The sequence below is a fragment of the Trichoderma virens genome, assembly GCF_000170995.1.
Source record: "Trichoderma virens Gv29-8 chromosome Unknown TRIVIscaffold_89, whole genome shotgun sequence".
Taxonomy (NCBI): domain Eukaryota; kingdom Fungi; phylum Ascomycota; class Sordariomycetes; order Hypocreales; family Hypocreaceae; genus Trichoderma; species Trichoderma virens.
In genome coordinates, this window is record NW_014013660.1 from 522047 (window position 1) to 536383 (window position 14337).

Sequence of the window (14337 nt, forward strand, 5' to 3'; positions counted from 1 at the left end):
GAGTAATACAGTACAGCATGGACAGTTCCCGGTCTCGCTTAGTCAAGGGCAAGAACGGAGTATGTGCCACGACTAGTAATGGCAATACCTATGGAGTCTGTCCAGGTCCAGGTCTTGTTTTCCCACCCGTGCGCATTGATGTTTTTAGACCAATCTCCAGCATCCCATACTATCCAATATCACAACCCTCAGATGCAGCTAAGCAGGCATCGACGCTGGCGCTGTCCTTTGTTCGCCGAAAGCATGGCGTCTGCCTATCACCCCCCCTGCCGCTGCTGGCCTGGCAATCGGCCTCCAACACGTGGATTCTTCTCTCACCGATGTTGCATCCGCTGTCTCTGGTGCATTCGCTTATGCCGATTGACCTCTGCAAGACCGTCCGTATCGAATCAGGCTTCGCTAGCCCTGCTCTAGCACACTTACATGCATAACGCTCGTATGTACAACGTGCATACATGCATAAGCCGCAACCACAACGGGGCGACTCTGCTTGTCCACCAATCCACCAACGAGCCTCCACCATCAGCCGCACAAGGACCAGAACAATTGGATCGACGTCCCCAAATCCCACTTCCCACTTCCCGGCCCTCGTCCCACACCCGCAGATGTCAAAACCATCCCAGCACGCTAAAGATAGCCGCCTGGTTGGCCGGCTCGGGGAACCGGGAGAAACTGCCCGCGCGCACACACAGGCGCATCCAGCAGCCACCGCCGCATCAGGTCATCGAGCAACGTCAAGGAGAGAGGAGAAGGAAAAGAGAGGGTCAGCCTTGGTTCCTGTCCTGTCCCGTCGCCGTCTGTGCCCGCCTGTCAAGTCAGTTGATGTCAGCCACACAGGACAGGCACGAGACAAGGTATTTGTCATCTTTGCCGAGTAGTACCGCAAGCCACAACGGCCAGTATACGACCAAGGTTGCAAAAACATCGGACAAAACAGACGAGACGAGACGAGACGACGCTGGCGGCTCTTCGGGAGGATGCTAGTACATGCTACCTGTGCTCGTACATATTTCCGTCAGTCTTGTTTTGACACTTTTACCAACTCCCTGGTGCTGCATGGCAGGGGTGCAAAACCCTGTGCAGTGGTGGGACAAGGATTGCAGACCCCTGCACCATCACATCAATCACACGCTTCCCAAAGCCATCTCATCAACCTTTATTCAGCTGCTCCCAGACGTGCCGTTCCAGCAAGTTACATACGGGGGGTGCTCACGGAATACGACTAAAAAAAAAGCGCAAGGATTCATCGTGCCGTTAATATCCTTCACCTCCTATTCGTGCCGCCATCTTAGTCTACTTGCGCGAGGCGAATGCTCGCTTCGCTCATGTTAGATTGACCATCGCCAAGAGTGCATGCGCTATGGCATACCAAGAATCGTCATCAGCATGGTTCTTGCGAATGCCTCCAATGCTGTCTCGCCTGTCTGACTTTCTTTGCATATTCATGTGCGCCCTAAACTCTATCACATTCCAATTTTGATATACGCGAGCTTTAAAAGTGAGATGGAAAAAAGACTGTTTCAGCTGGCATCATCCATCATCGCATAGCCCAAATCGACACCCATGAATCTCGGATCGCCAGTCCAGGGCCTAGGGCAATGCACAAGGCTCTGCATTGACATAGCTTCGCCGACTCCACCTGAGCTCTGGTAAGTTCCGTGGCTTCACTGGGAGAAAAGGCAGCCCTGTGGCCAGTCAATCAAGGCATGACCCCTGGCCTATTGGGGGGAACCTTCCACATCCGTCACCGTCTCCCGTGCTCTTGGTCCAAAACGCGATGCTGCTTCCTTGATGTTTCAGTACTGTGCATATCCTGTCCTGTCGGCTGTTCACAGCCAAGAGCCAGGAGCATAAAGTCTTATATTGACTCTCTCGTACGAGAGACCCTCTCGCCAAGCACAGTAGCCCGTTGCGTGCCATGGCATGGATTACGGAAACGAGTCCTGCCTAGCATAGTCTGCAAATCTGAGCATCACTTTGCGTCTTGGAGTGGTTTCTGTCACTCCCCTCCCCCTCTCACCCCAGTCGAAGTATGCCGCGGCCGCATACAAAAAGTATCTCTTACACTATCATTATACTAGGAACTCACCAATCTCGCGCTCCCAAAGCAACGGACTGCCCTCCGTATCCCCCTCCTATTTTATTAACCTTTGGATTAATTTTGACTACTGCAACAGAAGCTCCATCGGTTGGACTAGCAGGTCTGTTTTGATATCCTCGGCTAATGGCTTATTTGCATTGCCCGGCTCTCGCACACTGTCTTAGCCGGATCGCTATACGAACTACGAGGTCAGCAAGCAGCTTCCAACATGTCACTTATACAGATGCGCCAGGATCTGCTCAGCTGGGTTCCAAAAAATCCTAGCACATCGAAAGACCGTGCCAAGCCGAAGGGGTGTGGCCGCCCAGGGTTGATTCTTTTTCCCTCTTGGGACACTAACATGCCGCCAATCCAGAAACCACCCGGCCAGCTATTCTCCAACAATTGCCTACTTGGTTTGCCGCAACGCATCGCATCATGCCTAGACCGCCACATCGACGCTTTTTTCTCCATTTCGATCCCATCTTGTTGACGGCCTTGTTGTGTCCCAACTTCTCCATGTGGCAGTGCGAGGCAATTTTCCCCCATTGGTGCGCCTGGCGGCACGATGACCTCAGGCTTAAGCCACAACTCGCCTCTCTACCGTTTGACTTCTGACAGAGGTTAAATGACGAGAAAAAAATGCCTTTTCACACGCCAAGCGACCGAGCCGTACCGGCAGTACTTGGTTCCTCACTCGTCAACTGCCATTGGCTAACCTTATCCCGTAGGCGCAGTCAGAGTTTGCCATGGGTAGTGACTCCCTCCCTCCCGAGGCGCGGGGCGGGAGAGATTAGAGCGCTGTTTTTTTTTTTTTCTTCTCTCTTCTGTCTTGCTTTTTCGCCTCCCGGCGACATGTACCTATCCACCAACACCCACTTGATGTCTCCCGCCTTTCCCCCTCCCGGGGTGTCAAAAACTATTTCACATCCCAAGGAAAACCTTAAACGTCCATACGAACAAAATGGAGCGCCCCCGAGGATTCTCCGGTTCCTATCGCAGACATCTCGGCGCATCTTGATACGTGTATGGACCTGGGATGGCGCTTCATGCCGCCCAATCTAGGCTTCTCTAGGACCACTCCTGTGTCCATAGCGTGGGAATCATCGCCACAATACGTGCGCCCTCCTGTGCCCTTTGGCCCTTTTTCCCCGGATCTCAACAGATCGTCGTAAAAGCCCACATATTACCAAGTATTCTTCAGCGCCTCACTATCATAGGAGTCACAAGTGGACAGATGTACAGCTTCTGAGCGGAGGAACGCATTCGTGATGAACGTCATGATGTCATTTAACAATTACTACTATTATTCGTATAGTCCCTTTTGAATGAATCCCAAACCCAAACCCGCCCCGTTATGCCTGTTTATTCCCATTCGATGTATCTTTTTTTATTAGTCTTTTTTCGCTTTTTTCGCTTTGTTCCCTTTCGGCCCTTAGACCCCCGTTTCATACACTGCCCCGCTTTAAGCTTCCGCGCCGATGGCGCTGAAGAATTTCGTCGCTTGAATGGGCCTCGGCCTCACTAAGGGGCGACGAGACGATGGACGAGGGATCAGATTTGCCTTCACGGCTGGGAATGGCCCGGCCTGCGGCATCAGCCTCTCCTCTCTCGTGTTTGAGCAGGTGAGGTAGTTGGCGCCTTCTTGCGTTGATGAACCAATTGGAAATCTGATCTGCAAAGGGGCGTTAGCCTCCGACTCGAATCGGCGGTTGGGATTGTCAGATACTTACTCATCTGTAGGCCAGTCTGGCGCACTAGCTCCTGCTTCTCGTCCTCTGTAGGGTATGGGTGTTGCAGGTGTTGAACGAACCAAGTCCGTAGTTTGTCTGTTGTCTCCTTGGGCAGATTGCCGCGCCTCTTTCGCTGTTTGCTCTCGCCAGCCATAGCTCCCAACTCTCCATAGGGGCTCGCGTGGTTCGTCTCCATGTAATGGGGGTTGTGATATACGCCAGCTGAGAATGGTGTTCGGTCATAAGGTCGACCAGGGCTTGAGGGTTGTGACTGATAGTGGCTGTGAGTGTTGTAGTGGGTATAATCTTGGCTGTACGCTCTCCCGTAGTCTCGGTAGTTGCTGTGGGTGCTCTCCTGGCTATGCTGGGACTCGTTGTCGAAATTCATGGTTGTTCTTAAGCTCGGCAGAGGGACACGAGGCCTTGACATGTCTTGTACCTCCATTGGCGCGGGAAGGGAATACGATGAACCGGGTGAGACTGTCGTTCCATTGACGCTGTGCCATCTCTCTACTCTCCTTAGAGCACTAGGGCTTTGGCGAGGAGAGCCGTGGACTCGATGCCTAGGGCCTCGATGCACCCGCGGCACTCTTCTCTGAGCCTCCTCCTCCTCTGCATCATCTTCATACCTTCCCCGCTTGCGAGGTGAAAGGAGAAAGTCGGGCGACATGAACCGAATGCTGCTGTCATGGGTTCGCGACCTATCGTCACCACCGTTGAAACTCAACTCGAGTTCGGGGAAAATCTAGCACAAGAAATTAGTAAACATGCCTACATTCTTAGAAAAAGAAAAGAAAACTCTACCTGTTTGAGAGAAGGCAGCGAAATCGGCTGCCCTTCACCTCGGGGTTCGAACATTTCCCAATCGCGGAACCGTTCACGACCACGGGAAAGCGTCCAAGGTTGGGGGGCGAGGACAGTCATGTCTAACGGCGCCGGATAGGACCTTGGCTTAGAACTCGGGGACTCTATTCTGGAAGAGCGAGGGTCCATAAAGGCAGCCCACTGGCAGAGAATCAAAAGGTTTCAAGTCGAAGGGCAATAGCTGGTAGAGTCGCTGTGTCAGCGAGCGGGCTGAACCCCTCCTTTTATAAGGCCAGAAACTTACATGTATATATGCCCTATGTTCGACTTGACTGTGGAGACAAAACGAATACGCAGGTAATGACGTTCGATCGAGGTTTTTCGGAAACTTCAAAACAATAATGCAAACCTAATCCTTGAAGAAAGTTGCTGGTTGGTCTATCAGACGCAAGCCCACGGCGCCGGAAGCCAGTATCGTGAAAGGTGGACGGGTAGATGCACCGAGCTAGCTCGATTGCCAAAACGGGGAATTGTTGAGAGGCGTATTCCAAAAAAGTATAGATATCAACAAAGAGGCAGAAGGCGTTGTGAATACGGGGTTGAGGGGAGGTAGATAGGTTGATATCAAAGAATTTGTAGAGTGTCGGTCATATATGCATGTAATAAGTAGAGTAGCAAAGGCCAACAGTAGCAGAGTCGAGATACGCAGTACGTAGCAAAGTGGGCTCGCGGAACTTAAAAAGAGCTCGTCGCATCATAGAGTGGTGGCATGGGAGGATGAGAGCAATATACAATGTACGAGTAGACCCAGCCTTTTCGATAGGAGCAGTAACATGGGTTCTTAGCGGCGCTGGATCAAAATGAAAAAGGGACGTCGCGACTCAGGCCAAGTGGCGCTGGTCTGACAGCCCACTATCCCCTGTGACTTTATACATTCCAACATGTACCTCCAGTCAGGCAGTCCAAGTCAAGTCAGTCAGTCTGCATGAGTTGCAAGCAAGTCCAGTCCAGGGACAGCACGGTCGCCACAGACAAGGACAGGGGAGCCAAAGTACTCGTCAAGCCTCGACAGGTCCTGGTGGGCCACCGGCTCCACGGACCCAAAGCCTGTTCTGATGAACCTTCGATTTAGGGAAGCCAGATAGAATGGTCACAGAAACGCAGGCAAGCGCCTAGTGGGTGAGTGGGTTTGGATGGGGGTGGGTGTAGGTGTAGAAGGCATCCCAGGGGGGGTGTTGTTAACTCAAGTGGTATTTCTGACATACTGTAGCCAGTCACCGAGCGACACAGACTGCAACCCTTTCGGTTCAGTATGACGGGTTGGCGGCAGGCTTTCGTATCGTATAGCAAAAGAAAAATTTTGCTTGGGAGAAGCACGAAATGGTCTGGCAGTCGTGGTAGCCTGTTGTACACGATGGAGCAACCGCATGTGTGGAAATACCAGCCAATACACAAGGGCCGTCCACATCGTCTCCAAGGGTCCGAGCTGCAGTATGGAACATGATATATAAGCTCTTGCAGGCAGGACCACAACCGAGCAACTGCAAGTACGAGTAGTGTGTACACGTACAAGCAAGGTGGTCAGTGTGAGCGAGAAAAGATGCTATCCGCTGGCTGTGGTTCGGATCCGATTGTACATGGAGGTAGATCTCTGCCGCCATTAGAATGCATTGCTAGTATGGTCAGATCAATGCTCCGTCGACGTGCAGCAGACGGCACTGACCTATCCACGACTTGCTCCCTGCCATCTGCGCTTCTCAGAGCGGCTACAAGTATAGGCGTACATAGTAAGTAATTTATTCGCAACACAAGCGTGTATCCGTTCGCCTCTCCTTGGTCTTCTATACATCCGTGTACTTGTGCTAGTGTAATATTGAGGCGCCAGGAGAGAGAACAAGGCAGTACTAATGCTGCTTCAAGCTCAGGGTACTTACCTAGTATGAGCTCTACGCAGTTCACAAAGACACGGCGTGTGTGACAGCCTGTTAGATCAGAGTATACTCGTAGCACTTTCCCAATCATCTGTAGTCCTCGAGGGCATGATTCCCTCCCTCTGGAATCAAGTTAAGCTGGAAGCGATAGCCCGAAGTGTGAGCGGTGTACTATGTACTCCGTCCCTCGTACTGGTAGCTGTTTTGGGGGCCGCGTAAGGATATCCCAGGCAAATGCAAAAAGTCCCCATATTAATACCCGATCGTCCAGCGTCAAGGGCTGCCCCAAGGGGAGCCGCCGAATCTATAGCGGCTGCGATGTGGGCACTGGCAGCCGAGTTATATAGATAGTGGAGAGGGCTAACATGGCACAGGCCTCATGCCATGCGAAGCGCGAAGTACCGAGAATGAAACGGAGCAGTACAAAATAGCATCCTGTATTCTGCGCCGGCGCAGATTGTCATGATGCGAGAACAGCTGTTGTAGATGACCCCAGCTTGAGAGCCATGGACTCAATCCGCGCGTCCTTGTATCAGAATATCCCCTTGCGTCGATCCAGTATTTTCCGCGCCGAGGCCTCCTCCATAGCTGGTGGGTTAGTGCTCAGCAATTTTGCTAGAGAGTCATGTCTCTCTCTCCCAGCTCCGCATCACGCAGCTATACCCGGAAATATGGTGCGCCGTTGACGCCACAAGACAAGGTGAGTTGGTGAGTAGCATCCCTTAGGCGACATGTTGCCCGCAAATTGCTGCGGCGTGCTTGCAAAACTGCCAGTTGCCGATATCATGTGCCATCTCCATGCCACATCCCCGGGATCCTCTACAAACTTTCGCCTCCTCCGTCTCGAACGTCTGGCAAATGCGTACTAGCAGTGGTGGCAGGTCGACAGCTGGTTTGCAAGGCTAGAGCAGGCACAGCTCTTCATTCGCTCCCTCGTCACCTCCCGTTCTCAACAGCATTTCGACCACCTTGGCGTCTATCGTATTCAGCCAGCCCCGTGCAGTTGGGAATACTGCTAGTGGTACACTTGTACCCCGCCGCTGGGGCTTCAGACACGAGGACCGTGGCCGTGGTGTCGCAACGCAAATGCACGTTCTTGTACGATGCTTGCCTCGCAAATGATTGGAATCATGGGTCCACCAGCTGTCAAAATCAATCTTGTGCGGCCGCGCCTGGCTTTGGCCATCAGCCTGCCCGCGCGCGTACGAGTGCGTGTGTATTAGACACGCCCTGTAAGCACCTTGTGCCTCGTACTAGTTGTCCTCCGTAGGTGCAATAACCCCAAAGGTGTAAGTGTCGTCCCCGTGTCATACCAGTCTGCCCTGGACCAGCTCGTACGAGGCAATTTGAGAGCGCCATGCGAGGTGCTTTTGCCACGTCCGCTGCCACTTGCTCAGAGGCCCATGCCCCCGTCTCTCCCCCTCGCACGCTGCGTTGACAGCGCTAAATGGATCTTTTTGGCGCGACGGCTCCAGCGATGCTCCTGGCCTCTCATTGAGCGAAGCTGGGGGGCCTGGCGATCTCTCTAGGGGCCAGATCGCTCGGCGTGGGTGACAGAAGGAGGTCTAGACAGGTGGGGACTTGTCATAACTTACTTGGAGCAATGGGCTGACGACGTGCTCGTCATTTGGCCGCATTCGCCCAAGTCTGAGGCGGCGAGCGAGGGAGGCCTGTTGATGGCCTGGCCGAGGCCAAAAGCCGACGACGGCAGCTGGCAGGAGATCAATTTTCCGAGCCAGGGCGGCTGGAAATTAAAGTTAGCGGCCTGCGATTGGTCACTGTACGGAGCCAGTGTTTACAGTTTCCGTGCACGGTGGCGTCGACACTGTACAATGCCCCTCAAGTGTACTCGGCGTCTCGCCCCTTTTGGCCTGTCCAGGCTGTACTGCCGAAGCCGCGAGCACAGTGTGCCATTTGCCACACCCTTGTCGTTGTGGCTGCCAGAAGCTTCAGCCCCTCCATCTCAACGTCTTGAACACTACAAGCCTGCCAAGGGTGAGGCGGCGATCGAGAACAGCTCAATGGCACACAGCTAACGGCCTCATCTCTGGCAGCTAATTGAGTGTTGTCGTGCTTTCTCGTTCGGGCAACCTCCAACGGCAGATACAAATGGCTCTCCCTGCTGGTGCTGGCGGAGATTGTACCAAAGAAGCGTCTCCCTCCACCCCCTCCCCGGTCCAAAATGACAGGTTAGAGATCTCCAAATCAAGCCAGGGCTTGTTCTAACTGACTTGCTTTGTTCAGGCACCTCCAGGTCCAGGTCCAGGTCCCAGGTTCAGGTTCAAATCAAGTCCAGTATGTGCCGTGCTAGTGTTACGTAGCATGTCTGTCCCGCGTCAACCACAAAAAAGATGTCGCCATACAGTACAGATACACAATGGAGACCACCAGGCACCTCTTTTGTCAAGCACTCGGCATCTCAGCATGTACGAGTACGTTGCACAGTGGTGCTACCGCGCCGTTGCTCCGTACTCTCGTGGGTGGGGGCTACGTAAATAAACCCTTCCTCCAAGGTATTTCCGGCTCAATGGTGAGCTTGCTGGTGAGACACCTGCAAGTTGACCAGGCTCTTCCCGTTGGGCGAAGAAACGTCGATGAATATTGATCCACCGTGATCCGACGGCATGCGGGCTGGGACCAGGTTGCAAGTGATGGGTGGCCTTAATGCCACAAGGAAATCTGGAACCAGGGCCTCGCCTAGGCGAGCATCCTACTCGTACAAGTACATGGCATTACTCGTGCGCCTAACAACGCGCAAATGCCTCCCACTGGTAAGCATCCTTATTGCATATGTCCCACAGCTCCTACAGTATCCATCGCTTAACTACTCAAGCAGACTGGGGGCCAATATTCACTATAATCAGTGGGGCCCGGGCCACTCCAAAGCCAATGTGGCAGTAATTTTCTACGGGGTATCATACGAAGTACAGGCATGAAATACGGAAGAGCCATACAGAGCGCGGGCAGTTTCTTGGCATACAGATGCCATTCGCAGTAGCGCCCGCCAGATCTGTTTGTCGTGTTCAGGAACGTCGGTAGGGATTACAGGGGCTACGCCCTCAATTGCTAGCTTGCAGTTCGCATCGTCGACTTCAAAAGTTTCATATGGGCGTCGAGCCTCGTCACAGAAGCCTCCATATTATGCAGCGGTGCTGCTATGCTCCATGTTACAGGCAACGCGCTCGCTAAACTGGTCAGCCATGGAGCCGACCCCATCCCATAGCGGCTCCCAAGAAGATCCCCCCTCATTATCGTGCCGTCTGCAACAGGTACGGTTACAGACACGGAGCATCAGATGTGATGTTTTCAAAACCGGCCTCATTGCGAGAAGAGGTGCCAAAAATAGCACATCGTTTCGGCCAAACATAAACAAGGCAACAAAGCTTCGAAGCTAGCATTGACGCCGTAAAACAACAAAGTTTTGCAAGCCGCAAGTTTGATGCCCGCCTTCACCGAGTTTATATGGCATACTCCCTGCTTGTGCACCTCCAGGTGCCGTACAATTATACTACCTACAGGATGCAGACGCAAGTGCGGCACATAAAAAAGCTCTCCCAGTGAGGCACGTGGAAATGATAACGGCATGGGCAGGTTTACCTACTATGTATGCTTTCTCGTACTTTTCTTGGCCGTTGAAGGCCAAGCTGCGTTTCACTTCACCCAACCTGGATCTCAGCTGCCCACTCGATTCCCGCGCTATCGGAGATGATTTCCTGAAACAACACCCATACGCTGGGATGGCTTCTGATTCGCTCGCTCTTCACTCTACGCTAGGCCAGTTAATATCCTAGCCTGCTCAGCTCATCACCGGCTTGCGGGCGTGTCATTGTGCTAGAAGCGACAAGCAAGTGGGCCGACTTGGCCGGACGTTGCAGATTGACGCGATGCACCTAGTATCAACACACCCCAGAGATCTCATAATATCTTACGGTGGACACGCAAGCTTGTCGGCAACGAATGCCGCTGCCAAAATACCCCGTCTCGCGGCACGTCCCATCAGAAGATATAGAGTCTGGCAGGTCAGATTGCAGAGAAGCCCGGATGCTTACGCAGTGCAGAACGGTTGCATCAGGGCAATAAAAGAATCGAGGTGGGCAGAAGTTACTCAGCACAAGTGTGCACTCCTATCATTGCTGACGCCTTTTGCCATGCTCCATCCGCTATTGCCTATTTGGCCCGTCGCTTCTCCGTAATACTACAGAGTTACGTGCCCATGATTTGACCATACTTGTACATATGGGGTGCTCTGTGCGAGGATGCACAAAGTAAAGAATCGGGCGCAGTGCCGGCCCTGACCAGGCAACAACAGGTCTGGTGACAGCAAGGGCAAGCATCCCCTACCCACACTCCCGAAGCAACAGGGGGGCCGTGCATTCGCCATTCGCAAGCCCAACTCAACTGGGCAACAGACACCTTTTGCAATCCAACAGCTCCTGGGGACGAGACACACAAGGCTGCTGCTGGGGGGGCCAAAGGCTTGTACGCCACACCCCGCGAAGCCACCAGAGGCTCCTAACCGCAGGCCGACACGATCAAACGCCTAAGCCTCAGCTGTCATCAGACGACAGCTGTGAAAGACGGAGTGCTACTCCATGGGCAACGATGATACTCGAACTCCTTTCTTCCTCAGCTCGTTTAGAAGCGCTCATTCCAACTCGGATTTGAAAATGTGATACTGCACTAGGGACCACCATGCCGAAAGCTTCTAAAAATAAAATCACAGCTTTGTAAGTACAGTCCTACGAGCACCAAGATCAGCCAACGCCCAGTCGCTCAGGGGGGAGTCCAGTGGTTACTTTATGACAGGTGCTGAATACTCCGTACCATTGCAATTATTGTGGGATCTCCATTGTGCCCGCCAGTATTGCGGTTTCGAGCAGTCCTTAGCTTCCATCCCCAGCGCCTAGTTGTTGCCGCACATGCTTTTATGGTGCTGACAGCTTTGGCACCGCGCGTCTGGAGTAGCGGTAGGGAGCTGCTCTTCTGCCAAGATCCAGTGCCACATTGTGAAGATCAGCCAGTAGCCGGTCTCCGGATCATCGACGAAAAATGAAATGCCACGCCGGATAGCGACATGCCTTGGCGCCTTCTCGATTTGATCCAGCAGCTGATGCTGTCCTTGACGGTCACATACAAGTATTCACCGCTTCTGAGCAACCAGGGTCTCTATGATCAAGTTCCCGGAAGTGGGCTCGGAATCTGGTGAGAGAGGATCGGCTACTGTCCTGAGCACGACATACATGTTATCGTAAGAAGTGATACCCAGACAGCGGAACAGAATCCTGCTCTTGTGTCTGTCCTACGAAGTATTCTGGAGTCGGAATCTTGTACCAAATAGCGTCTTTTCACCTTTCAGTACGGAGTATAGCACGGAACCCATCTGCTTTTATATGTGTCAGCATTGCACATCACTATAGACAAGTGCGCCCGCTCTGTAAGATGAGCAGGAGTCATATAAACACGGTTTCGGTGTCTTGACGTGCTAAGCACAAAAAGTTGAGTTCAGCAGGCCGATGTCTTATGATAATCGATGCACTAAGAAATCATTGAAGCATTTTCAAAACCTACCCATGTTGATTAACGGCTACAGTATTATGGGCTCGGTGCGAATCGCAACAAATTCTTTTTCTGTAAGTGCGGAACCCATATCCATACTCGCATCGAGGCGAGCAACCGAAACATCTGCCAGCCATTTTGTTTCAAGGCTTTCAGGGCCTTGTAAGTATATACGGGCAAAGATCGATAATTCCCAGAGATAGGGTTTGATGTGCTTTTGTCTCGGGTAACTTGTGGCACAACATGGGCCTACACGAGCTCGCGTGCGTCGTTGTGCTACTCTGAGATAAAGTCTCCAAGAGGGCTACTCCGTGCATGCCACTATTGTCCGATATTACTCTGTATACGAGTATACGAAGTAATGCAGGGGGGAGAGCGAATGATTGTATCATTGATTGTCTCACGATTAGATTGTCAATCAGTCCGTTTTGCTTGGCAACATCTGGGTTAGGATTTTCAACTCCTTCGCATGTGGATCAGGCCACTTCTCACAACGCAGAGATGCGATTGGACTCCTACGAACTAATGGCAATCTATATATGAATCTCTACTGGCGTTTTGGAAACGCAAGGGGCTGTGCTTTTTTTCTTATGTTGTGTGTGAAAATTGTACCACCAACACGTTCTACGTGACCCTGTGCCATCCCGAGAAGTGTTCATTCAACAACGTGGTGGTGCCGGGTGGCTGCGCAGGCTTTCCAAAGCCATCGACAGCCCGTTCCTTTCGGTGTGACGGACTTGGGGGAATCAAGATCTTATTGCTTTTGTGCGCTTTGGTGATGTCTCACACCCGTCGTCATTGGGAGCACCGTGTCGCCCACAATGCTCGTATCTTTTGAGTGCTCGGCGTATCATGCAGCTCTCTTTGCACCCGACATTCACCAACCAACGTACACTTTATGCATCTGGTGTCGCACCGGAAATCTGAATGGTGTTCTGATGCTCTGGCACGAGGGCACGGCACAGGGACGAAAAAAGCTACTCTTTTCCTGTCCATGTCAAGAAGGAGCCAGCATGACGCGGTTCTATAATAGCCTTGTTCTCCCAACACTTTACAATTGGACTACGACTTGACACGGTGATCCCCGTGGTAGGGCTGCCTTGCCAGGGTGGCCGAGAGTCATTCATGCAACGCTTGTCAACCCTGCTTAGTGCCCACAGGCATCTTAGCTGCAGGCCGTTGGTCATTGGCTCTGCGAGGTCAACCGGTGTGAGAAGCACATTTCTGTGCTGTACAAAGGGACAGGGGTAATGGACCTATCGGAGACAACCTGTCTTGGCGAAGTGAGGCCATGAGAGGAAGCAATGCCTCGTCGGAAAGAGGGGGTTCGGCTCCGTACTCCGCTCCGTACCGCGTGCATTGGGATTGAGTGGTCGGGAGGAGTCCTTTAAACCTGTTTTTCCTGTTGACACCGGGAAGAAAGATGGGGGGGGGTGAGGGGAAAGGCCCGTTCTGCACGAGCATGACAGGTGCATACGGAGTGGGAGCTCTGAGGGAGACAACTACTACCTTGGCAATGAGTGGCAGAACAAATAGGCGATGGGAGGGGTGTCGATGGCATGAGATGATATCGGGTTGTGGGCAGCTCTCAATACCTCCTTTGTTTGGCAAGCGTCCCGAAGATACCATTGGATGTTTTTTGTTTTCAGGGGGCCCTTTCCGTTGGACAGGCGGCGATTCAAAGATGGTTTGAACGCCGTAAACGATGCTCGCGCTTGGGAGTTAACGTTTCACATAGATGGGCGCGGGCTGTCGTCTAGTTTTGACTACGGTACGCTGCTGGGCTTATTTAGGAGATGTTGAAATGCAGTATTAAAAAAAAATGATATATGATTGGGATTATGGTGGCTGTTGACGAGAGAAAAGAAATAAACTCACGTAATATTTGCTTCATTCAATCTTGACCGGCGTTCAAGGTCTGACGTGAGCCTTGGACCAGAGCCTGCCACGCAGTTCAGCTTCAATCTGCATTTTGTAACCACGCGGGTAATTTGACATGTACAGATAGATGCGGGATATGCATTTATTTATTTTACATCATAGAGATTCACAGCTGGGCCTCTACTTTGCGACATTCCGTGATGACGAAGAAGGCCATAGTACGTGGCACAATTGCACAAAAAATGATGAAGCACACGGGGTGAAAACAGGGTTTAGAGCATTGTCCTCTTCCTAACCTTATATTGCTTAGGTGTAAATGAAGAAAAAGTATCAATGATTCTTGTGAAAGAAG

The 14337-nt window shown here is 52.2% G+C and overlaps 1 protein-coding gene across 1 annotated transcript; it reads right to left on the minus strand.

Moving 5' to 3' along the window:
• Positions 1 to 3528: 3528 nt before the first annotated feature.
• TRIVIDRAFT_66021 (uncharacterized protein) lies at positions 3529 to 4737 on the minus strand (the record flags this gene model as incomplete). Its single annotated transcript, XM_014095788.1, has 3 exons — positions 3529 to 3755; positions 3814 to 4558; positions 4618 to 4737. The coding sequence occupies 3 exons, from the start codon at positions 4735 to 4737 to the stop codon at positions 3529 to 3531; spliced, it is 1092 nt and encodes a 363-aa protein (XP_013951263.1).
• Between the last annotated feature and the right edge of the window lie 9600 nt (positions 4738 to 14337).